This window comes from Vigna unguiculata, chromosome 11 (genome assembly GCF_004118075.2).
Source record: "Vigna unguiculata cultivar IT97K-499-35 chromosome 11, ASM411807v1, whole genome shotgun sequence".
NCBI classification, from domain to species: Eukaryota; Viridiplantae; Streptophyta; class Magnoliopsida; order Fabales; family Fabaceae; genus Vigna; species Vigna unguiculata.
This window is the reverse complement of record NC_040289.1, coordinates 3,291,494-3,315,615: the sequence shown is the minus strand read 5'-3', so window position 1 is coordinate 3,315,615 and position 24,122 is coordinate 3,291,494. Positions and strand designations below refer to the sequence as shown.

General features: G+C 31.6%; 3 protein-coding genes and 1 pseudogene across 3 annotated transcripts; 1 reads left to right on the top strand and 3 right to left on the bottom strand.

The window, feature by feature from the left end:
• The first annotated feature begins 8,820 nt into the window (after window positions 1-8,820).
• On the top strand, window positions 8,821-12,132 carry LOC114168766 (probable pectinesterase/pectinesterase inhibitor 47). The gene is made up of 3 exons (XM_028053694.1): window positions 8,821-9,760; window positions 10,762-11,119; window positions 11,231-12,132. Exons 1-3 carry the CDS (start codon window positions 8,906-8,908, stop codon window positions 11,917-11,919), a joined length of 1,902 nt encoding a protein of 633 aa, XP_027909495.1. The 5' UTR covers window positions 8,821-8,905; the 3' UTR covers window positions 11,920-12,132.
• An 81-nt stretch (window positions 12,133-12,213) lies between these two features.
• Window positions 12,214-15,705, bottom strand: LOC114168767 (putative pectinesterase/pectinesterase inhibitor 24). Its single transcript, XM_028053695.1, has 3 exons — window positions 15,134-15,705; window positions 13,854-14,357; window positions 12,214-13,027 (listed from the first exon to the last, which is right to left on the bottom strand). The coding sequence occupies exons 1-3, from the start codon at window positions 15,663-15,665 to the stop codon at window positions 12,351-12,353; spliced, it is 1,713 nt and encodes a 570-aa protein (XP_027909496.1). The 5' UTR covers window positions 15,666-15,705; the 3' UTR covers window positions 12,214-12,350.
• A 3,431-nt stretch (window positions 15,706-19,136) lies between these two features.
• Window positions 19,137-20,299, bottom strand: LOC114170603 (cytosolic sulfotransferase 15-like). The gene has a single exon (XM_028056116.1). It carries the CDS (start codon window positions 20,215-20,217, stop codon window positions 19,270-19,272), a length of 948 nt encoding a protein of 315 aa, XP_027911917.1. The 5' UTR covers window positions 20,218-20,299; the 3' UTR covers window positions 19,137-19,269.
• Window positions 20,300-22,804: 2,505 nt separating this feature from the next.
• LOC114169175 lies at window positions 22,805-23,912 on the bottom strand (annotated as a pseudogene).
• Between the last annotated feature and the right edge of the window lie 210 nt (window positions 23,913-24,122).

Sequence of the window (24,122 nt, the reverse complement as noted above, 5' to 3'; positions counted from 1 at the left end):
CTGGGTTGAGACACACATAGCGCTATCCTTAGAGAGAAAACGCCCCCACTGCATAGGACTAAACAAATATATAAATACACAATCATATGTGTTTCTTATTCTTATCATATGTGTTTCTCTCCCAAGATACAACAACCCGTCAGATCGATCGAGTGCAGCGAAGGATCTCAGAACCTTATGAACACCACTGTCTTAAAGATAATATAGAGAAGAAAATAAGAACACTTTTAAGAAAAAACTCTGGTGTTTGTTATCTTTGTTGTTGTATGCTTCCCCATGCACCTAGGTGGTATTTATAGGTAACAAAAGGAGACAAATGAGTAAATAGTAATAAGAATATAGCCGTTAGCCATTAAAAGCATTCACCCATAAATTAAAGGGCTATAAAAACTTTAATAACAATAAATTTTTTTATTTTAATTATTTATTTTTTAAATTATAATAAAATATTTTCAACAATCCCACCGGAATGAAGTTCCCCCACTTCTCATTTGGATTATACTATTGACCTAAGCAACTGAAAGATGATGGAAAACATGCCATAATTAAGATTTTTACGAGCTCTTGAAGCCATGGAACTGAATTATTCATACGCATGTGTGGTACGAGCTTCATGCACATGGGTTTACACGCTAAGCTTCTTCCCGGTTTACTAGGTCATCGATTTAACCATCAAAAATACGTTTAGCATATGATTTTTAGTTGGCATACGCGTTGTGTGAATTGGAATTTGTGCAATACAAAGTACTACTTTGATATTGGAAAACTCCAAAGTCAAATGTTACTATAGTTCTGAATTACTCACTTCACTAATGGCCACTGGCCTATATATAATTTCAAATACATATACATACATTTAATATCCATGTTTAATATTATTCTAAAACAGGTACTTTCACTATTTTAATTTTGTGTGACAAAAACTTATCAATGATATGCACTGATAGGGGTGGCAATTAGGGCCTGGCCCGCGGGCCCGGTCCGCAGGCCCGCAGAAAAAATTCGGGGCGGGCCAGGATATTGAGCCCGCAGGCCCGCGCGAGCTCGGCCCGCATAGGCCCGCGCGGGCCGGCCCGCAAGCCCGCATAAAATTTAAAAAAAAAAAAAAACTTGCACTTGTATATATTAATTACTTCTTTTATGGACTCTTGCATTAACATTTCAAATTCTTGTATAATTGGAAAAGACAAGTATTGTGTAATTTTTAATGTGCTAAAATTTAAAGAATACATTGTGTATGTCATAGTATGAATATGATGAAAATATTGAATTATCAATTTATCATCTAATTCCCCAAAGTCTTTACTTAATTTTGTGAACTTCTTAAAGTTTCCCAATTTTTAAACATTGAAAGTTTTATTATAAAAAAAAAATAAATAAAAAAATTAAAAAAAAAAGCGGGCCGGCCCGCAGGCCCGCGGGCCAATGTATATGCGGGGCGGGCCAGAATATGCGGCCCGCATAAAATGTGCGGGGCGGGGCGGGTCTTATGCGGGGCGGGCCTAAACGGGGCGGGCCGGCCCGCATTGCCACCCCTATGCACTGAGGTGTACTTCCACTTCCATGTTTGGTTGAAGCACAGAAATAGAAATAATATAGCTTTTAAAAATTATTAATATTTACTTTTGAATAAAATATATTCAATATCCTCTTCACCGAATTTGGTTTTATTTATTTATTTATTTTTATAAAGATTAACTCTCTCGCTTTCTTTTTATAAGTGTTCGTTAAGGGGGTTTTTTAAAAGAAACTAAGAAATACGATATAATTTTTTTACTTAATCAAATATTTGTAAGACTTTCTATTTTAATTTTCTACAAACAATAAATAAATAAATAAATATATATATATATATATATATATATATATATATATATATATATATATATATATATATATATATATACTTGTATCCATATCAATATAAAATAATAAAAAATTATGATAAAAGCAATATATTATTATTATTATTATTATTATTAAATATTCAATATTAATACTGTTTTAATATTAATTAATTAATCTTTATAAAATAATAAAAAGTTACGGTAAAAGCAATATATTATTATTATTATTATTATTAAATATTCAATATCAAAAGGAGAGTTGTTTCTTCAATATGAAATATTTAGAAAGAAACTATAATTGTATATATTTCGAATCAGAATATTAAATAAAATTTCATGACAACAAAAATATTTATTAAACTTGCAAACGTTAATGAAACATTATGATAAAATATAAAAATATTTAAAAAAAGTTATGAAAGAAAAACAAATATTCCAATTAAAAATATTTTAGATGTCTGTTTACTTCAATTCTTTAAATTATAATGAAATGATAATGAAATGTCTTTAATAAAAATTATAACACATCACTTGATCAAAAATACACAAGGAACAAAGATTAAACTAATAATAAAATAGTTTTAAAATTTTAACTCATTTTTTGAACTTCAATATATGTTGGATGGTGATAAAAAAGATTCATTAGAATTACATTAAATTATTATATTATAGTAAATAAAATTTATTTATACAATTATAGTGATAAAATTACACGTATAATGATGAGTTAGAAAAAAAATTATATAAAAAAAATATAAAACTAGTATTCTATATGATAAAAATAAACAACAAATAAAAATATTAAAATAAATTTTTCAAATGTGTCTTAGAAATAATTTGAGAGTCCATTGAATGAAATCAGACAAAGGAAAACAAATGTATAATTAAGGATATGATTATATGAAAAATACCTTAAAGATCTAATAAAACTTTTCAAATGTCAACTTAGTTGATTGTTGAGAGATAATGAAAATTGATTTAGCGAAACAAAAAAGTTCTTCAAATGAAGAAAAAATTAATAATAATAGAAAAAATAAGATAAATTTTTTATATTACGTAGTAAATGAAAAATTTATGCTATTAAACACTTAAACTAAGAGGATTAAACATTATCATGACGAATATCTACCTCCTCACCCTCACCCTTTTACTTATTTGAAAAAGTCGGATATTCTCCATACCTATTCTGATACCCCTGTTAAAATGGGAACAAATTTGGACAATACTTACGGGAAGAGTTTATTTGTCATCCCTAATTAAAAGACATCAATTTTTAATAAACATATATGCTAGAAATGTATATTATTTTTTTTAGTTTGCTAATCATAAAAAAAAAAAAATACACCGATTAATGATCATCGAATGTATTTTTATTTTGGTTGCCTTCAAAATTTTATTCCTTTTAGCATAGTTCTTCAAGTTCCGCAATTTGTTTTTGAAGATCAAGTTCATTCTCATATATTATTAACAATACACTTTTCTTTTTTATAAAATAAGGAAAAAATAAAAACAAATATCTTTTACCCTTAAACATGATTAATGCATGGGAACTTATAATCTAGCTGACTTTTGACCCACTTTTTTGCTAAATTGTAGTGATGGAATCCAGATTATTGAAACATAGTTTGAATCTTAGCATCTGCTTCACGTTATCAACTGTCACAACTTGTAATATATAATATTAATATAATCTTGTTGTACACAGTTTCTGAATATTAGAAAATCGACCTTTCTACAATTTGTCAAATTGCTTAGCAAACTGATTATAAAAGGTTATGTGGTTTACCAAATAACTACATGCATGTTAAAAAAACGCATAAAGATAAAGACTCTCATGAACATAATGTTATATATGTTGCAATGTCAACTTCTTATCTTATTTTTAAATTATAATAAGTAAAATTTAAACATTCATTGACTTTTTTTTTTTGTTACTTCTTTTATAATTTTATCTTGTGGAAGACATGCAATTAATATTTTTTTAACATTAAGTATTTCCTCATTGAATCACTTCTAAACTCTTTTTTTAATCTTTTCTTTTTCAACTTTTAACATTCCCTGCACTATCTTTCTCCAACTCAATTTAATTATTCTAAAATGCAAATGTAATTTTTACTAAGTAGTTTCTTTGTGTTCACTCTATCAGATGAATCTTTGTTGGTGGATAGTGTTAATATAGAAGAAGGAGGTTTCGTTCCAACATTCTGGTTTCATTATGCATAATGCAGGCATCGTTTAGCATTTTGGTTCACAAACTTTGATTCGTAGGTTGTCCTTGTGTTGTACATGTGTCTACTTATCCTGAATTTTTGTTTTGTTATATATATATATATATATACTTCTTTTGCAAAATGTGTGTAAAAGCTAACACTAATAAATAAAAGGCAACGGTAAATAGTTATTAGTGTCGTATTTACATTGCACGAGTGTGACTTTATAATTATAAATATTAATTTATTGAATCGACTTTTAAAGACGTACTCTAAATTAAAGCAGTTTAGCATCGGCTTAGTCAATGTTAAAACAGTTTTATTTTAAAATTTATTTAAGTCGACACTAAATAACATCTATTTTTAATATTAGTTTAATTTACACAAACAAGTTTGGTTGACGCTATTGAGAATAACTTAAAGAAATATTTTCTTCAATAAATATAAATGAAAAAAGTAGAAAAAATTATAGTGAATGAAGGAGAATAATGTTAATGGAAGAGATGAGTATAAATGAAGAAGATGAGGAGAAAAATGTAGATGAAGGAGATTTGTGTAGAGAAAAAAAGATGATTGTGGATAAATGTGGGTGAAGGAGATGAGTGTGAATAAAAGAAATGAATGTGAGGAGATTTATGAATATGAATTGAGAAGATGAGTGTGATGAGATTTATATGGATAGTGAGAGAGAAAAATTGTGAGTAAGGAGATTTGTTATCTTTAAATCTCATCACCCTCGTCTTGTTCATTCATATTCATAAATCTCTTCACATTTATCTATTTAACCTATATTCAACTCATTTATTCAAACTTATCTTTTTGATTCGCACACAACTCTTTCATCCACACACATATCGTTCATATACTTTTTTTTTCTCATCTCCTTCATCCACATACATTCTTTTTCTCATCCCATCCATTCATACTTATCTCCTTCATCCATTTTCGTCTCCTTCATCTACTATAATTCTTTTTTCATCTTTTTTTCATTTACAATTTAGTTTTTTTGAACATAGGGATGTTGTATGAGATTTTTTTTTAAGTTATTTTCATTAGTGTGAGCCAAATTGACACAAATTAAACTATTATTATGAATATATTTTTAGTTTTAGCTAAGTGGATGCTAAATTAGCTAAATTATAAAATAAAGACACATTAGTATTGGTTTGGTTGACACTGAGTTGCTTTAGTTAAAAACTTAATTTAAGAATTAATTATGAATTAGCTTTTCCTTAGTTAACACTTCTTAAAGTTGGACTTCAAAAGTTGATGTTAACGAATTAGGGTCCATGATTTTAGAGATGCACATGTGTATAACACAGATTTGATGCTAATAACTATTTACTGTCTTTCTTCAAAAGCCTATGCTAATAGATTATAACATTCATGATTTTAGAGCCACACACACATAGACACAAATCCGATGCTAATGACTATTTAGTGTTGAGTTTTGCTTATTTGTACTAACTTTTGATTGATGCTAAATATTTATTTTCTTTTAATGTATTAAGATCAAACTTCACCAACCTTATAAAATTCAATAATAGCATAATTATATCAATCTCATTTATCAACATCGATAAAGATTATGAATTATTAATCCCTCGATGATTAGCTCCCAAATCCCCTTGTAAACAAGCAAAGACACAAGAACTACAAAACTTGATGGTGGCTCTTCCTAGCCAACCATACACGAGTTCTTCATGCTATTCCTAAGCCAAAATGCCTCCAAGATCAACCAAGATTTTCAATCTTCACCTTGTAGCTATGTAATTTAGAGAAAGAGAGTTTTCAGTGATGAATTACAGATTTTTGCGCTAAAAAACTCAGAATCATGCCTTTGCTCTTGAAAACACAACTTATATAGTCTGGTCTTAAGTGAAATCAATCAGTTGAATTTTCTGTACAATCTATTTATTTCACTTGACTTAAGTGAAATCAGTCGATTGAAAAAATAGTTCAACTGATTGAATACATTTATACCAGAAACTATATACAACAAGCTTTTTAACGTGTTAAAACCCAGTTTAACATATTATAAATGACACACTAAGACTAACAAGACATCTAACCTATGTCATATAGCCTACCAACATGATATAACATGTAACCATTACATTTAACACATCATTTACAAATTTAGCACTATAGAAACATGATCTTCAAGTGGATCTTCATCAATCTTCATCAAACACATGAGATCTTCATGCACTTTGCTTTATCAAATCTTTGCACCAAGCTTGCTTGTGCCAACATTACAATCCATCCTCATCATAATACATTCATTGTTTTATTCTTCTTAATCATCATTATCTTCATCTCTACAATGAGAATCCAGTTCAAACCATAAAAATTGGAACTTGCAAAATTCCCAATCCAACCAAAAATACCTATCTGTAACATTTAAGACAACCAGAAATTTCAATCAAAGCCACCTGTGGGTCACCTTGTCGTTGTGGAGACTGCTTTCCTTATCTTCCTCTCTTTCGCATCACGTAACTTTGGTCGCCTCCTCTTGATCTCACATGGTGGTGTCGCGTGCCTCCTCTCGATCTCGCATGGTGGTGGTCGTGCGCCTCCTCTCGATCTCTCGCAGTGGTGGTCATACGCCTCCTCTCGATCTCACGTGGTGGTGATCATGCGACTCCTCTCGATCTCTTGTGGTGGTGGTCGTGCGCCTCTTCTGGATCTCGCATGGTAGTGGTCACTTTCCTCACTTTCCTCCTCTCAATCTCGCGTGGTGGTGGTCACGAACATCCTCTCAATCTCGCTAGGTGGTGGTCGCTCGTGACATGGTTGTGTGTGGGGGTGGTGGCTTATGAGTTGAGGTTGTGTGGGCTATGAATTTGTGATTGCGTAGTGTGTTATGTTTGAGGGAATAAGGGTTTTTGTGTGGCCTGTGTTTGGGTTGTTGCTACCTGAAGAACAAATGAACGAAAGATGAAAGGGAAACTCTAACGTATGTTAAAATGTATCCCGACCACTTTTTTTTTGGCAGGTCAGCAGGTCATCCCGTTGGGACCCATTTTGACACTCCTAGAGGAATATAATAACCTAACTCTTTAGCGTATGGTTGCAAAGTAGCTTGTGTGCTAGTTGGATTCCAAGAAAAGATAATGACGATAATTGAGGGATTGATTGTCCTGTAAAACATACAAAAGAATTTAAAGCCAAGTGACTCATGTATCATAGTGATCACAATGGTAGTAGGTTATTATAGGGTGCTGGAAATTTTGGCAAAAGAATAATAAGGCTAAAATTTAGCACATGAATCTCCGAAGCTCTATTATATAGGTACATGCTCTTTTGTAGGGTAGGAGTTATGAGAACTAATAAGGTTGGGCAACAATGAGGATGAGGTTCACCTTAATTTGATTTTGTTGTGGTTGAATATAATTCTTATTTAAGGAATTAGTCCATTATTAGAAATTCTCATATTAAATGATATTTTTCTTGCAAATTTTTTAAAAAGGATATTTTTTTTGCCATTTTTTCTAAGAATCTTAATTGGTAGGTATTTTCTTTTTGATAATTATTTTCTATAAAATTATAAAATTTACAAGTATTTCCTACAAAATTTATTATAAAAAATGTTTTATATAAAATATTTTTCAAAAAAATTAGTAGCAATTTCTTACAATTTTTTTTCATAACAAAAATTTGTAAGTATTTCTTAAAAAAAAATTCAAAACAAATTTGGCTGGAAATATGAGTTTTTTTTAGTAGTGGTCTGATTTTTTAAGCGTCACTTTCAATTTGTTTGTGTCAAGATTAACATGTTTCACTTGCTCTTAGACTAAAATTATCTTCTATTCTAGATTGTCTATGAAATCATATTTAACATGGCTATAAGTGAAAATGTGAACTAATAATGAATTAGATATGAGTGAAAAGTTTTGCATTAATTAAAAATAAAATAGTCCGGTGAAACTTATTAAATAGAGACTTATAAACATTGAACTTAAAATTTTATTTTGAAAGTGATATTTTCTTATTAATAGTAAATATGTTTATCTTCCTAAAGATTCCAACATCGAGATAATTGCAACTAATTAAAAATACAAGGAGAATCCGAAGGACTTGCTTTGCAACCTTAAGAACGGTGGGAAAACGGAGCTCTCTCATGTTCTTTCTGTTGAAGACTCCCTTTTTTTTCAATTATTTTCTCTTTTTGTACTTACCGATTTCCTTTGTTATCTTTTTTTTTTTCTTAAAAAAACTTTGGGATTAACTAGACTCTGACCACAAGAAAATCTTGTAAAATAAATTTTTTTTTACGAAACTAAAAGTTAATTTGAAGAACAGTGACAGTTACATTATTATTATATTATCATTTTATTTTTTCTGTATATCTTTATCCCATTAATTATCTACTAGTAAGAGAATTATTTTTCTACACTATTTGACACTACTTGTAGAGAATTACTTCACTTCTCTTTCACATCTCTTCTAATTTAAAAATTATTTTACTCCGCACATGTTTTTTCTTGAATGAATCTCAAGAGAGGTGGTTTGACCTCACTTACTATACAACTTTGACAATTCAAAGTCATGCACTTATCATAATCTATTCAAAAACACCAATCATCAAGCTCCTCCACTGCCATGCATATATATTACAGTTTTATGCAAAGCCACGTTCCCACCGTCTACCATGCATTATTTTTCGCCCCTTTTGCATGCTCAAACCGACACCCTCTTCCTTAATTATTGTTCCTCACACCCCTTTTTGCTTCCTAGTAACTTCATCTTCATCACCCTATAAAAATCCCCATTGTTCCAACTCCAACACACCATCCAATTACCACATCGTATATCCTCAAAGAACCAAAACCTTAACCCTTCAACATGTTTTCCCCACCAATCTCCCTTCTTTTCCTCTTCTTCCTCTTTCTTCCATTACTCTTAGCTCAAACTGCATCACCATCACCATCCCCAACACATGCTACTCATTCTCCTTCTCCATCACCATCAAAACATGCTCCTTCTCCATCACCATCTTCAACTCATGCTCCTTCTCCATCACCATCAAAACATGCTCCTTCTCCATCACCATCTCCAACTCATGCTCCTTCTCCTTCTCCGTCTCCATCACCATCTCCAACAACTGCTCCTCCTCCTCCACCACCTCTTCCACCAACTTCACCCTCTGCAGCATGCAAGGCCACATTATATCCAAAACTGTGCCGTTCCCTTCTCTCATCCATTCGAGCTTCACCTTCTGACCCTTACAACTTGGGAAAATTCTCCATCAAACAGAGCCTCAAGCAAGCCAAGAAACTGGCCAAAGTCTTCTCCAATTTCCTCAAAAAGCACCAATCTTCTTCTCTCAGCAGCGCAGAGATCGCAGCCCTAGAAGACTGCAGTGAGCTGAGCCAGCTAAGTGTTGGGTACCTGGAGTCGGTTTCAGAAGAGCTGAAATCTGCAGACCCCTCCAACACAGAGTTGGTAGAAAAGATCGAAACATATCTCAGTGCTGTGGCCACCAACCACTACACTTGCTATGATGGGTTGGTGCTGATCAAGAGCAACATTGTCAACACTCTCGCTGTGCCTCTCAACAATGTCACACAACTCTATAGTGTGTCTCTTGGGTTGGTCACGCAGGCTCTGAAGAAGAATCAGAAGAAGCATAAGACTCGCAAACATGGTCTTCCCACCCAGAATAACAAGGTCAGACAGCCACTGAAGAAGCTCATTAAGGTAACTAGTTTCTACCTGGATTCTTAATTCACTTTTTTTTGTTGGTTTCTATGCTTCTATCGAATTTTCAATTATTATAAGAAGGGTGTTTTGTTTTTGTCAAACTTAACTTTTTAATAACGTATTTCAAAAGTTTAATTAAAAATTAGTTTTTCAACTTTTAGACATGCAAAATAAATATTTTTATATTTAAATTAATATTTATCAATATTTTCTATATATAACTTTAAGGCGAACATTTCTTATGTAAATATAACATATATTGAAATCCATTTTGAATTTGGATCATTTGCACACAATTCCACCCTATAATTTCTTACATATATTTGCTCAAGCACATAGATTTTAATAAACTAAAACATTGCTTAAATAAAACAGCATTCTTTGTGGCCTCATGGCTGTGTCGAAAGCTGGTCACACAATAAAATTAGAAACTTGTGAGTACCGTCCTCCAAAATACGGGTTTGATTATGCTATTTCAACATCATATATTTTCACAAAACATTTTTAGAACAATACAAAATAAGATGACGTTATGATGGAAAAAAATATTACAAAAATAATTCTTTCACAGTTCACATATAAAAAATAAATAAAAATGAAGTCAACCAGATCCAAGGATTGGTTAGTTCAGGTCAACGTAGGTTGGTTTTAAAGTTTAAACTATGTGTAATAGCCCGATGATTTTGCCACGTGGGTTCTTTGCATGTTTTACGAATAAAAAACAAACCATGCACGTGTAACTCATAATTACCCCCAAACTAGCGTCTTTTCATGCACCACATGCCATTTTGTATACCTTTGTAGTATTAATTGTAGTGTTGAAGTCTTTGGTTGTTTCTTATTGGTGGAAAGTGTTTGATATAATTGTATTTTCTGTTTCCTTAGCTTTGATATTGTATGATTTTAAATATGTCAATAGATAAGTCTTCTTGTATTCTATATATGTAAATGCTAAATTGTTAACTGAAAAACAAAAGTTGAAACATTACTTGGCGCAGCTTCTTCACACAAAGCACAGTTGCGAAGCACCATCCAATTGCAGCACTAGAAGTGAAAGGATTCTTAAAGAAAGTGAGAGCAAGGGAATTCTGCTTAAGGAGTTTGTGATTGTGAACCTTAATGGCACAGACAACTTCACCTCCATTGGAGAGGCTATTGCTGCTGCACCAGATAACTTAAGGCCAGAAGATGGCTATTTCCTTATCTATGCAAAAGAAGGATCCTATGAGGAATATGTCACTGTTCCCTCTAAAAAGAAGAATATCTTGCTTATTGGTGATGGTATCAACAAGACTTGTATCACAGGAAACCACAGTGTTGTAGATGGTTGGACCACTTTCAATTCTTCAACCTTTGGTAAGTAAATTATAATAATATTTTGGATTGTTAAAATCTCATCAGAGAATTCAAATTCGACTGTTCTTCGATGAAGTTGATGAGATTCAACTTTTTGTATGTTCAATGCAGCTGTTTCTGGAGAAAGATTCGTTGCTGTGGATGTTACATTCAGAAACACTGCTGGCCCTGAGAAGCACCAAGCAGTGGCTGTGAGGAACAATGCAGACCTGTCCACATTCTACCATTGCAGCTTTGAAGGATATCAAGACACTCTCTATGTCCACTCTCTGAGACAATTCTACAGAGAATGTGACATTTATGGCACTGTGGATTTCATTTTTGGAAATGCTGCTGTGGTGTTCCAGAGCTGCAACATCTATGCCAGAAAACCATTGCCAAAGCAGAAGAATGCTGTCACAGCACAAGGGAGAACAGACCCCAATCAAAACACTGGAATTTCAATCCAGAATTGCAAGATTGAGGCTGCACCTGACTTGGCTGCAGACTTGAACTCAACTGAAAACTACTTGGGCAGGCCATGGAAACTGTACTCAAGAACAGTATACATGCAGTCATATATTGGAGAACTGATTCAATCCGTTGGATGGCTAGAATGGAATGGAACAAATGGATTAGACACCCTCTTTTATGGTGAGTTCAATAACTCTGGACCAGGTTCTGATACAAGCAAAAGGGTACAATGGAATGGTTACAATATACTGAGCCCTACACAAGCTTGGAACTTTACTGTGTATAACTTTACCTTGGGTAATACATGGCTTCCGGATACCGATATACCCTACTCTGAAGGGCTCTAGATTAGGTTAGTGATCAATTCAATTGTATGGAGTAACAATAAATTTGATTCACTATTGGTTAATTAGAATGTGATGTATTTGTATCATCATTTTTATGTCTTGAAAGAGCTTACAAAAAGGATGAGTGTCATCTGTTGAATGTTTGGATCAAATTCAAAATTTTTTATCTTGAGATGAAGTTACAACTGTTGATTCTTCAGAGGATAATACAAAGAAAAATAAAGATATTGAAGTAAACATAATATCAAATGAGTACTCATAAGAGGCGTAATGCCTCTAGTAGGTTCCAAGATCTTCGGAAGAAGCCTCAAATTGAGTTAATCTGTATATAGAATCAAATCAATAATACAAAGAAAAAAAAATGGGAAATTTGAAAATGTTACAGACAGAATTTGCATCATATATTGTATTACATATGTGTATCAAAGTGATCACAGAGAAGATTTAAAGGTGGCACCCGAAGCTGGAATCCATTTGTCCCCTGAAATAAAAGTCTTGACAGTAAACTTTGTAGCTTGTTTAAGTGTAATGGTTTTCAAACCCTTCCACTTCACCCTATTTTTTGTTGAAGCTCCAGGTCCAACATTCTGAAATTCTGCATAAAATATGGTATCTGGTGCTGAGTTTCCTACCCATGGTAACCATCCATTTGGATTGATGAAACTCCCCAATGTGGATTGCATAAACACTGTGGTTGAATAGTTCTTCCAGGGTCTTCCAAGGTAAGTCTGCACAGAACTTAGGTCCCCAAAGGGTGAAATGCTGCAATTTTGAATTGAAATTCCTGTGTTCATGTTGGGATCAGTTTTGCCCTGTGCTGTTATGGTGTTCTGCTGACCCTGCATAGGCACCCTTGGAAAAATGTTGCAGTTTTGCAGCACAACTGCTGAATTACCAAAAATGAAATCAACTGTGCCATAAATGTTGCATTCTCTGTAGAATTGGCGGTTGGAATGAGCGTAGAGACTGTCCTGAAATGCATCAATTTGACACCTGTAGTAAACTGCTTGATCTGCAGTGTTCATCAGTGCCACTGCCTGGTGCTTCTCTGGACCAGCTGTGTTGCGAAATCCCATGTCCCTAGCAATGAAATTCTTCCCAAACACAGCTAAATTGCACCAAAGAAAAGAAATGAAGTACGTTACCACATACAAAAGTGTTAAAAATCAATATAAATGCAATCAGAAGGCTTAGATATACCTCTCTTCCCAAAAATGTAAAATTTTTTGTCTATCTTTAAACTTCATTCAGTTTTAAACAGTGACCTTATAGTCCCTTATCAGAGACTAAGAGTACATGATGCATTTATAATCTTAAAAAATAAAAAAAACCTCATTAATAAATGAGATAATTTATCTTGAGAAATTTACATTAAACCTTACTTAACCTTATAAAATCAACTTATAAAGTAAAATTTGTACTCATTTATATACGAAAAATCTGACCTTTTTTCTAGTCGACGTGGAATCTCTATCATACTCTCACAATGAGGCATATACATCTCGAGTGTATGACTAGACATTAATTGTGGTCTAATAGCGGCTGGTTCGATAGACCCAACAAATAATAAATTTCAATAGGATAGGCTTGAGATAGGTCTGATACTATCTTAAGAATTGAACATTAAACCTAACTCAAACGTACAAAACTAGTTTTTAATTTAAAGTTTGCATCTATTTATATACTGTAAATATATCTTATCTCTAATCTACTTAACATCTTCAACAATTTGTATACATCACATGACATAATTTGACTCAATTAAGAGAAGAGGGTTGAGTTAGGCTCTCCACCAAACATAAAACTTGTTTATATATAAAGCATGGTATTTTCAAAAATAAAAATGAATAGAATTGATACTAGTTTAGAAAAACTTCCTTTTAGTATCTAAAATCGTGTTTAAGGTACTCTACTTAATAGAAAGTGTTACATACCAAATGTTGCTGATGAAAATGTTGGGGTGCCATCCACAAAGTTAAGGCTTCCGGATACAATGGTGGCGTTCATACCATCACCAATGATCATGACATTCCATTTGGTCTTCTCCACCCTCACATTTTCATTATAAATCCCCTTCTTCACATAGATCACAGTCCTCTTGTCACTCTTTTCAGGGACATGTGTAAGTGCAGAAGTGATTGTTTTAAAATTTCCGCTGCCATCTTTTGCAACAACAATATTAGCTTTCTTCTTCAAATCATCAGCTTGAAGCATCTTTCGATCTTTAGAATGAAGCCACTTTGGTTCTTCATCTTGGTGTGGCAAAGCACTCAACAAGCGCCTCAAATTCACAGTGCTTGCAGCCTTGTCAAGCCATGTAACGATGGCAAGACTGTTACTGGTGAACTCTGTTGAATTTTTCAGATTGTTGAATACACTGCTCTTCAATGCTTTTTCTGCCTCTACAAATCCATCAATGCAAGTTTGCTGGTAGGTACCTGTTTCAGTAGTTGCACACGGATGAACAGTGATCTTCAAATATTCGGTAGAAGTTTTGGTGAATCAATTTATGAGGGAAGAATAAATTTATATCTTATTTTTAAGCCCTTGTTGTTGAATACACTGCTCTTCGATGCTTCTTTTGCTCTTTAATTTTTCAGATTGTCAAGCATGTTCTAAGAGGTGAACATTAAACCAAAGTCAATTCTATAAAACTGGTTTGAAAATAAATTCATATCCACTTACATATTATAAATTAATCTTATTTTTAGTTATATAGAATCTCTAATACACTCTCTTCACACCAAGACATGTATATTGAGCGTGAGACCGAATATTAATAAATGATCTGATAACATCTGACCAAATGTGTCATACCACACCCAACAAATGATAAATTTTGTTAACACACACTTATAAAAAATAGACTTTAAACCTAAATGAATCCTACAATTGTAAAATGAAATATACATCAACTTATATATTATAAATTTATATAACATGCATTCTTCTACATTTTTACATAAAAATGAGATTAGTAACTTTAGATCATTCAATGATATACAATATGACTATGCATAAAACCTATATAACTTTTAAAAGACTCGAGGCAAATGAGAATAGTATACTGATTTTAAATCTCGAGCCGAAAAAAAAAACAACAATATTTTCTCAAATAAATTAAACAGGCAAAAAGGGTTAAATATAAGAGTAAAAATATAAGTTGATGACTCAAGAAACATGCAAATTTAAACAAGCATCAACGCTTACACACCTGCAGCACTCAACCAAGTTCTGAGATCCTCCAACACATCAACCAAAGAAAACTTCCCCCCAGAAACCAGAGAGCTATTCAGATGATCAACTGCAAGACCCAGAAGATCCTTGCAGTTCTTAATCCTTTCATCAACATTCAAGCCACTGAACCCTCCCTTCTCAGAGAAATACTGAGCAGCCTTAGAAACCTCACCTAAGGCCACCTTAATAGACAACAAGAACAAATTCTCAGGTCGAACATCACCCGACTGTGCAACAGAACCAAGGCTGCTGTAGCAGGCATCCTTGTAGAGTGTCACATCACAAACAGCCTTCACTGAGCTGGAAACAGAAGCAACATTGCTTTCACCATCATTCGAGTTGTTGTTGTTGTTATGAGCAACTGTTCCAAACACTGCAGCAAACACAACTCCAATCAGGACTATTGTGGACAACGCTATGATGGTGATTCTCTTTCGGCTTTTTCGCCGAACTTCGAGCATGGCTTGCTCTGATTCATCAACTTTGCCATAAGATTTGAAGGAAGACATGGTTAATGCTATAACTACTTTTTGCTGATTTGTGTTACGATGATAATAGTAACAGGTTTGTGAAAGTGTGTGTATATATATATACACGAGTTGAAGTTTGCTGCAAATTGTAATATATATGTATTTTTTTGAACAGTATATGACTTGTGTAATATATAAATATAACGTGTAGCTTATTTATATATATATATATATATATATATATATATATATATATATATTATAATATTATATGTATATATGTATATAAATATATGTATGTAGGAGTTGAGGTTGGGTTGAGCTTAACGCGGTTTACGTGCAAGGCACTATCCTTTTAGTTGCATATCGAAGTTGAATGGAGTGGCTGGCATGTTACACAAATATATGTTCATTTTATGATAGAAAAAGGTGTTTTTGTTTTTTTTGTTTATATTTAACTTTAGGTCAAACTTTATATTGATCCTTATATTTTTAAGTTGTTGACTTTAATTCTCTATTTAGCTTCTCTAATTATTTTGTGATGATTAAAATCGGCAGCTATACCTTTAGTTTTGGTGCGATGAATTTTTTTTTTCTTTTACTTTTTAAAAAGTTGAAGGACTTATTCATTAACTTGACAGTATAATATATAATTAAAATTAAATAAAGAAGAGGGAAATAACTTTCATTTTTTATTCAGGTTTAAGCCTTATTTTCTTTTCGTCAGGTTCGAAAATGAAACAGGCCTGAATATATTATATATATTCACAAGATAATATATATATATATATATATATATATATATATATATATATATATATATATATATATATATATATACTAAATTAAATCCTAAAATTGTAATTATGAGTTTATGTTCTTGGTTTTATAGGAAAACTTTACTCTTCATTTTCAGAAACTGACAATTAAATTACTACTACATGCAAAATTTAATCTCATTTTTTAAATTGGTTTTGTATGTTGACTCATTGACAAAAGTTTAACATAGGATAAGCTCTTTCATTTATAAAAAGGATGACAATGTGGGTTGGTCTGACCTGTTTAGACACGATCCACATAAGGCTCGCATATCGTGGACTGACATGTTCTGTTCCGCACAATTTATGCAGGCTGCAATTATTGGCCCGCTCCGCACATCATTTGGTTCGCGGGCCTACGGACTATCCTTTTTTTTAATTTTTTTTAATTCTTATGATAAAACTTTCAATGTTTAAAAATTAGGAAATTTTAAAAAGTTCACAAAATTAAGTAAAGACTTTGGGGAGTTAATGATAAATTGATAATTCAACATTTTTATCATATTCATACTATGATATACACAATATATTCTTTAAATTTTAGCATATTAAAAAATACATAATACTTGTCTTTTCCAGTTATACAAGAATTTAGAACGTTAATGCAAAAGTCTATAAAAAATATAACTAATATACACAAGTGCAAGTTTTTTTTTATGCGGGCTTGCGGGCCGGCCCGTGCGGGCTGTGGGCCGAGCTGTTGCGAGCCTGCAGATTCACTACCCTGGCCCGCCCTGCGTTTTTTTCACGGGCTTGCGGGCCGGCCCGATGGATCAGGCCCATATTGACATCCCTAAGAAATAACTTTTCAGTAATGCCTTGGGTAGGATCTTTCATGCCAAAAAATAATTTATTTTTGTAAAACAAAATTAAATTTCTATAATAAAATATTTTGTTTTGATAAAAATTAAATTTTTTAAATTAATTTGATTATTTGGTATTAAAAAATTTCAAATTTTATCTGAAAAATAAAAATTTGTAAGTGAATTCACACCAATTTATATATTATGTAAAAGACAAGGATTTCTAACTACTAGCAAAACTTCTTGAATAAACTTTTATGTCATTTTTAGAGAAGATTTTATTCTTAAGTCAAGGTTGCAAAACTAGGTTGGCAGGTAAAGTTTACATCTAGTTAAACTAATGAGATTTGTGCAGGTCAAGAAGATTATTCCAATGATTTATTTTGTATGTACTTCACACTCGTAACAGAGTTACATGTATGTTTTTCTTTTGATGAATTCATAGGGGGTGCTCAAAGTCTTGATACATATTCACATTATTGGATTACTTAGAACAAATCAAATGTTTGCAGATACCTTACTCTCGTTGGATCATTCAAGAATTATGTGTACATCTAGAATAAGGGACCATAGACATACCATATCTTACAGGATAGCTAGATTCCATACAAGAAAAAATCTCTAACAACTAATATTAGTTAAGGTTTTTTTTAGTGTTCCGGTACACCCAATAAATTCCACATCGCTTAGGAGTCGAGGTCAAGCGAAGTTTAAATACTCCTACCTCCATCCACCCTCTAAAGTACATTTTAATTATCAAAACCGTGACAGAACTAGCTCCAAAGCGGACAATACCTCAGGAACGTGGTGGTTGTTCCTAACGATGGCTGCCGGACGAACTTGGATCGGAATCAGAACAGTCAACTTCAAGATCATTTATTACTAATGTAGATTAGAATGTGGTCAAACTATTTTCTCCATCAATAATCAAAATTTTCCCGACCAACATTATTAGGATTATTTTTCGATTGATGTCAGCTAATACTTTTTTAACAATGTTAATGAGACAATTTTTTAGTTGATGTAAATCAAAGTATTTTAGTAGATGTTGTGTTCTAAGCTTAAATATAACATGGTACTAAAACGTGGTTTTTTTACAAAAATAGGTCATTTTTACTCATTTTTTACAAAATAAAACAATTGACTAATAAATTACATTGTAGGAAACAAGTCCTTAAATCCAACACTACTTTTATAACGAAGTCGTATGACATGAGGACAACTCCTTCACAAAATTAAAAAAGATGAAGTCGTCATCGTGGATGACGACTCCTACACAAAAATTTCAAATATGGTTACGACATTCAATTTGAAAAAACTGTTAGGTATAATAACGACTTTCAATTTTTTCAGATAATAATATTTTTCTATTTTATTTTAGAGAAATGGTGTTGTGAAAAAAAATCCTAATATGTACAACTCATTTGGTAATTACCTACTAACATGTCTAAGTTGCCTGGTTCGACAGACATTTAGAGGCTCACTAGAATCCTCATATATTGAGAGGGAGTGTTGAAAAGTCTAACGTCACCTCTCTCAAGATTTGAAGTGCAACTTATATATCTATTATCCAACTAATATTAAAATAATTTTAAATTTCTTTAAATTTTTTTAAAGAATAATAACTTAACGTTGGATAGGCCAACAGACACTGACAAAAATATTTATTTATTTATTAAAAGTAATTAAAAACAATTTTACATTTTTCTATTTAAAAAAATAATAATCTTTTGTATTATATTAAACTCTGATAACACAATTTAACCCAAACTAATATTTTAAAGTTAAATTTTTATTTTTCAATAATGTTGCATCACGGTAATTGACTAAAGCATGAGCACACTACACATGAACATTCAACAGAAACACATGAAAGGTAACAACAATGGTAGTCAGCGACATATCAAACCTCTTTATTTCAGAAACAAAGTGACAATATATTTATGTCACTCAATGCAGTGCACACTTATTTTTTGTGCAGGCACTTATTTACTTAGAGGAATATTACAACAATGCATTATTCTAAATCATAAATGACAGACCTGATCCACCAAATTTTTCTTCGATAATTTTACACAGTTTTTCTGTCATGGAAGGAGAAAAATAGTTTACCCAATCTCTGGTTTCTCCTTTCCGAAAAAAGTACTTTTTCTCCAGAAATTGGTAAATTATTCCAGATTTATTCACTTCCGAGTTCTTCATCTTCTCAAAGCTGCATAGCTTGATTATGCTTTCGATCACTTGGTTGTTTTCTTCCTCTTGAGTGAAAGGAAAACCCAAAAAATCTGCAATTTTTTTGACTTGAAAATTGGCATCATCTTTAAGATCTTCATACTTCAAGAACAAAACCTTATTTGGTTTGGCTAAGCTCTCCTTCCAATAACCTACCATATGACTCCACCATGGACCAAACTCAATTATCCCATTGCAATACTTTTCAAAAGCTTCCTCAATTTTCAATGTGGATAAAGGCTCTAGCTTAATTTTATCGAAGAAAGTCCATGCTGAAACAAAAATGTCAAAAGGGTTCCTACAAATATAAATTATCTTACACTTAGATTCAATGATGGAGTTTGGCAAAGAAGGGAATGGAGTGTGAGTTCCAAAAACTCTTGGTTCAGTAGTTGGGCAATGGATATCACCACGATACATAAATTCAACAGCAGGAACAAGTTGATGAGGATTTGAAGTAAGCAATGGATGGTTATGAATGGAAGAGAAGCATTGGCGATTAACAATGGCAAAAGTAATGGCTTTCAACCAAGTAGTGCCTGATTTTGGAAAACTAGCAACAAAAATATCACTGTCTTTTGCTTCAAACTGCTTTTGAAAAATGTTAACCTCTTTTATAAGAATTGAAGGGCACCAAAATTGTTGGAATAGATAGAGATCAGGGATTGCCCAACCCATCTCTCTGGGGAGGGATGAGAGAATTAGTTCATCTTCTGCATTTTCTTGTGGCCCTTCCATGTTGAAAAGATTCAACAGGGAAGAGAAAACCCTAGAAAATTTGAAAATTTTTAGTGAGGATATTGGTTTGGTAGAATGTGATAATGAGTGGAAGTGTTGGATGAGAATTTGTTCGCTAAGCGATATCTTTTATAGCAATATGAGTTGGAGACATTATACATCAGTTGAAATCAATTCCGGCATATACACGCAGATAGCACAAAACTTTCCTATTATAGCACTATCTGTAGCATGAAGGTTGAAGAAATTATGATGGTTTTGACAAATGTTATCAATGGCAGACATGTTATGACAATATATTAATACCAGTTAGCATGTGACTCAATAATTGGCCAAATTAGTATAAACAACAGTTTTATCACAATTTGGGGTTAATTTTCGAAAGAATAATCATATTTTAATTACTAAATTTCAGCAACTTTCTTTTACGATATGAAGTGTCATTTTTTAAATGATGTTGAAATATTGAGAATAAGAAAATAAAAAACTAGTAAATCATTTAAAAAGTGGTCATCTAAAGTTATAAGAGAAAATTGTCAAAATTTAATAATCAAAAAATTATTTTTTTTTCGAAACTGATGTTTCTATATTGATAATTCGATACATACTTCTGGATCTGAGATCATCAAACTCGAGTGTCTATTCTAGTGCACAACTTTATTTGGGGGTAAAATAGGAAAGAAAAACATGAGGTACAGGAAGAAGTCCTTGGTTTATTTTCTATTTTTTATAATAAAAATGAAAGAAGAACACATGAGCCTTTTATATTTGGATTTGGCTGTGTGGCAGGATTTGAGCCAAATCACGTAAGGTCGCTCTTCCATGCACCTCCAACAATTTCTTCAGCAGGCGGATCTTCCAAATTTTGGTTGAATTGTTTTTTTATCTATTTTTTCGTGTAAAAATATCAAGTTTATTGTCTAATATTTTTAGTTTCAAATTAGTTTTGATTTTTTAAAAATTAATACAATTTGATTTTTTTCTTTAAATTTTTTAAAGCGGAAAAAGAATTTTTCACCAAAATTTATACTAGGATTATGTCATGTACACCATCAAAACAAATAATTTTTATTTACAACTTCAATTTTGATGAAAAAACATTCGTCCGATTCAAGAAATTTATTGAAAAAATGACAAAATTGCATTATTTTTTTTAAAATCAGAATCAAATTGAAACTAAAAAAAATTCGATGACTAACTTATTATTTTTCAACGAAAATAGGAACCAAAAGAATAATTCCAAAATTTTTATATAAACTAGTAAAAACATTGTATTTATTTTTTTTATTCTAATAAAAAATAATAAAATTATAATTATTGTTATCATTATATTAAATTAAATATAAAATTATTTTTATTTTACTATTATTCATTTTCAATTATAATAATTAAGTTTAAAAATAATCAAATAAAAAAATAATTAAATTAAAAGATAAATTGAAAATTAAATGTGAAAAAAAGACTATTTATTAGAATATAATATATAATATATATTAAAATATTAAATTTTAAAAAATTTATATGAAATTATATAAATATAAAAAATGTGGGGGACCACGCCCCTTTGACAACGCTAAGTTCCGTCGGTGGCCAAATCTTTCAAAGCTTTCCAAAAATAGGCTTTCGACTTTAATCCATTGACTCCTCTGCACCCCACAAATGAAATTATTGGATGTGGAAATTTGGTTAAGAAAATTACCTAACCGACAACTTTTTTAATATAAATATTTGTTTGTAAATTCTAAAATTTCAACTCTTTTTAACCAAATAAAATTCATTTCACGTTTAAAATAAATTTTGGATACTTGTACAGTTGCATATATTGTCTATTCAATCTTAAAAAATTAATTAAAAAAAAATTATGTGTTGTTCTTTTGAATGTAGTCGCCGGTGTTATTTGATATATTCAAAATAAAAGTATAAGTATAAATATAAAAATGTCATTGATAAAAAGTCCAACATAAATCTGTTTCACTCATTAATAAAAATGTCATTGGGTTATTTTTACTTGAAATTTTTTACTAATGTAGATTAGGTGACGTAAATGACTATTTTTATGTTAGTTTATCTTTAAAAATAACCATAAATATATATTTGGTAAAGCCATGTCATGAATTTAACAATTTTTGGTATATAAAATAGAAAATATTTATTGATTGTTTGTTAAACTAATTAGAACTCATAAAAACTTTAGTTGTTTCTACTCCCTTGCTGTTTGTACTCTTCTCAATATAATTTGAATTTGAATATAGTTATAAAACACTCTTTGCCATAAAATAAAGGTGAAGCATGAGCACATATTCAACCGTCACACAAGAAAGGTAACAGCAATAGTGACAAGGGTTTACGACATGTAAAATCTCTTTATTTCGAAAAGAACGATAAGAAAGTGACAACACATAATTGTCGCTCAATACAGTACATACTTTTTTCCGTAGCCACATATATATTTACTTACGAACAATTTTGACTATTAAATTTTGATAATTTTCTCATACAATTTAATGTGTTATTTTTTAAGTGATTTTAAAATATCGAAAATAAAAAAATAAAAAAATAAAAAATCATTTAAAAAATGTCATCTAAGATTATAAAAAAACATTATCAAAATTTAGTAGTCAAATTACATATGATAATTTTATAACAATACCTACGTTATCCTGAATCTTAAGTGACAAACCTGATTCACCAAAATTTTCTTCCATAATTTGTGACAGTTTTTCTGTCATGGAAGGAGAAAAATAATTTACCCAATCTCTGGTTTCTCCTTTCCGAAAAAAGCGCTTGTTCTCCACAGTTCGGTTATTCCAGATTTATTGACTTCCAAGTTCTTCATCTTCTCAAAGCTACATAACTTGATTATGCTTTCGATCACTTGGTTGTTTTCTTCCTCTTGGATGAAAGGAAAACCCAAAAATTCTGCAATTCTTTTGACTTGAAAATTGGCATCATCTTTAAGATCTTCATACTTCAAGAACAAAACCTTATCTGGTTTCGCTAAGCTCTCCTTCCAATAACCTAACATATGACTCCACCATGGACCAAACTCAATTATCCCATCACAATACATTTCAAAAGCTTCCTCAATTTTCAATGGGGTCAAAGACTCTTGCTTAATGTTATCAAAGAAAATCCATGCTGAAACAAAAATGTCAAAAGGGTTCCTACAGATATAAATAATCTTACAATTACATTCCATGATGGAGTTGGGCAAGGAAGGGAGTGGAGTGTGAGTTCCAAAAACTCTTGGTTCAGTACTTGGCCAATCGGCATCATCACGACACATAATTTCAATAAATGGTATAAGTTGATGAGGATTGGAAGTAAGCAATGGATGGTTGTCAATGGAGGACAAGCTTTGGCGATTGACAATGGCAAAAGTAATGGCTTTCAACCATGTAGTGCCTGATTTGGGAAAACTTGCAACAAAAATATCACTATCTTTTGCTTCAAACTGCTTGTGAAAAATGTTTAGCCCTTTTACAAGAGTTGATGGACACCAAAACTCTTGAAATAGACACATACTGGGTGTTCCAAAACCCCTCTCTATTGGGAGGGATGAGAGAATTATTTCATCTTCTGCATTTGCTTCCATTGTCACTGAAAAGATTCCACAGGAAAAACCCTAGAATGTGATGATAACTGGAAGTGATGGATGGAGAATTTGGTCGCTGATCAATATCTTTTATAGCAATACAATAGGTTGAAGAAATTATAATCGTTTGGAGAAATGACATCTATATAACTACATGGATATCAATCTATTCAGCTTATCTTAGCACGTGGTTCTCGATAATTTGAGAAAGGTTTAATTATTTGTATGGTACTCACTTTGATAGAGGTGTGTAGATATGTTACATGTTTTTAAAAGAGTGTCAATTGCATTTCAACGTTTGAAAAAATGT

Bases quoted from the DNA above. Each gene is read 5' to 3' on its own strand.
- LOC114168766 (XM_028053694.1), top strand. From the start codon at position 8,906: ATGTTTTCCCCACCAATCTCCCTTCTTTTCCTCTTCTTCCTCTTTCTT. The intron at 9,761-10,761 runs GTAACTAGTTTC...TACTTGGCGCAG, and splicing joins CACTGAAGAAGCTCATTAAG to CTTCTTCACACAAAGCACAG. The intron at 11,120-11,230 runs GTAAGTAAATTA...TGTTCAATGCAG, and splicing joins TTTCAATTCTTCAACCTTTG to CTGTTTCTGGAGAAAGATTC.
- LOC114168767 (XM_028053695.1), bottom strand. From the start codon at position 15,665: ATGTCTTCCTTCAAATCTTATGGCAAAGTTGATGAATCAGAGCAAGCC. The intron at 14,358-15,133 runs GTGTGTAAGCGT...CTACTGAAACAG, and splicing joins AACTTGGTTGAGTGCTGCAG to GTACCTACCAGCAAACTTGC. The intron at 13,028-13,853 runs GTATGTAACACT...GGTGCAATTTAG, and splicing joins ATTTTCATCAGCAACATTTG to CTGTGTTTGGGAAGAATTTC.
- LOC114170603 (XM_028056116.1), bottom strand. From the start codon at position 20,217: ATGGAAGGGCCACAAGAAAATGCAGAAGATGAACTAATTCTCTCATCC.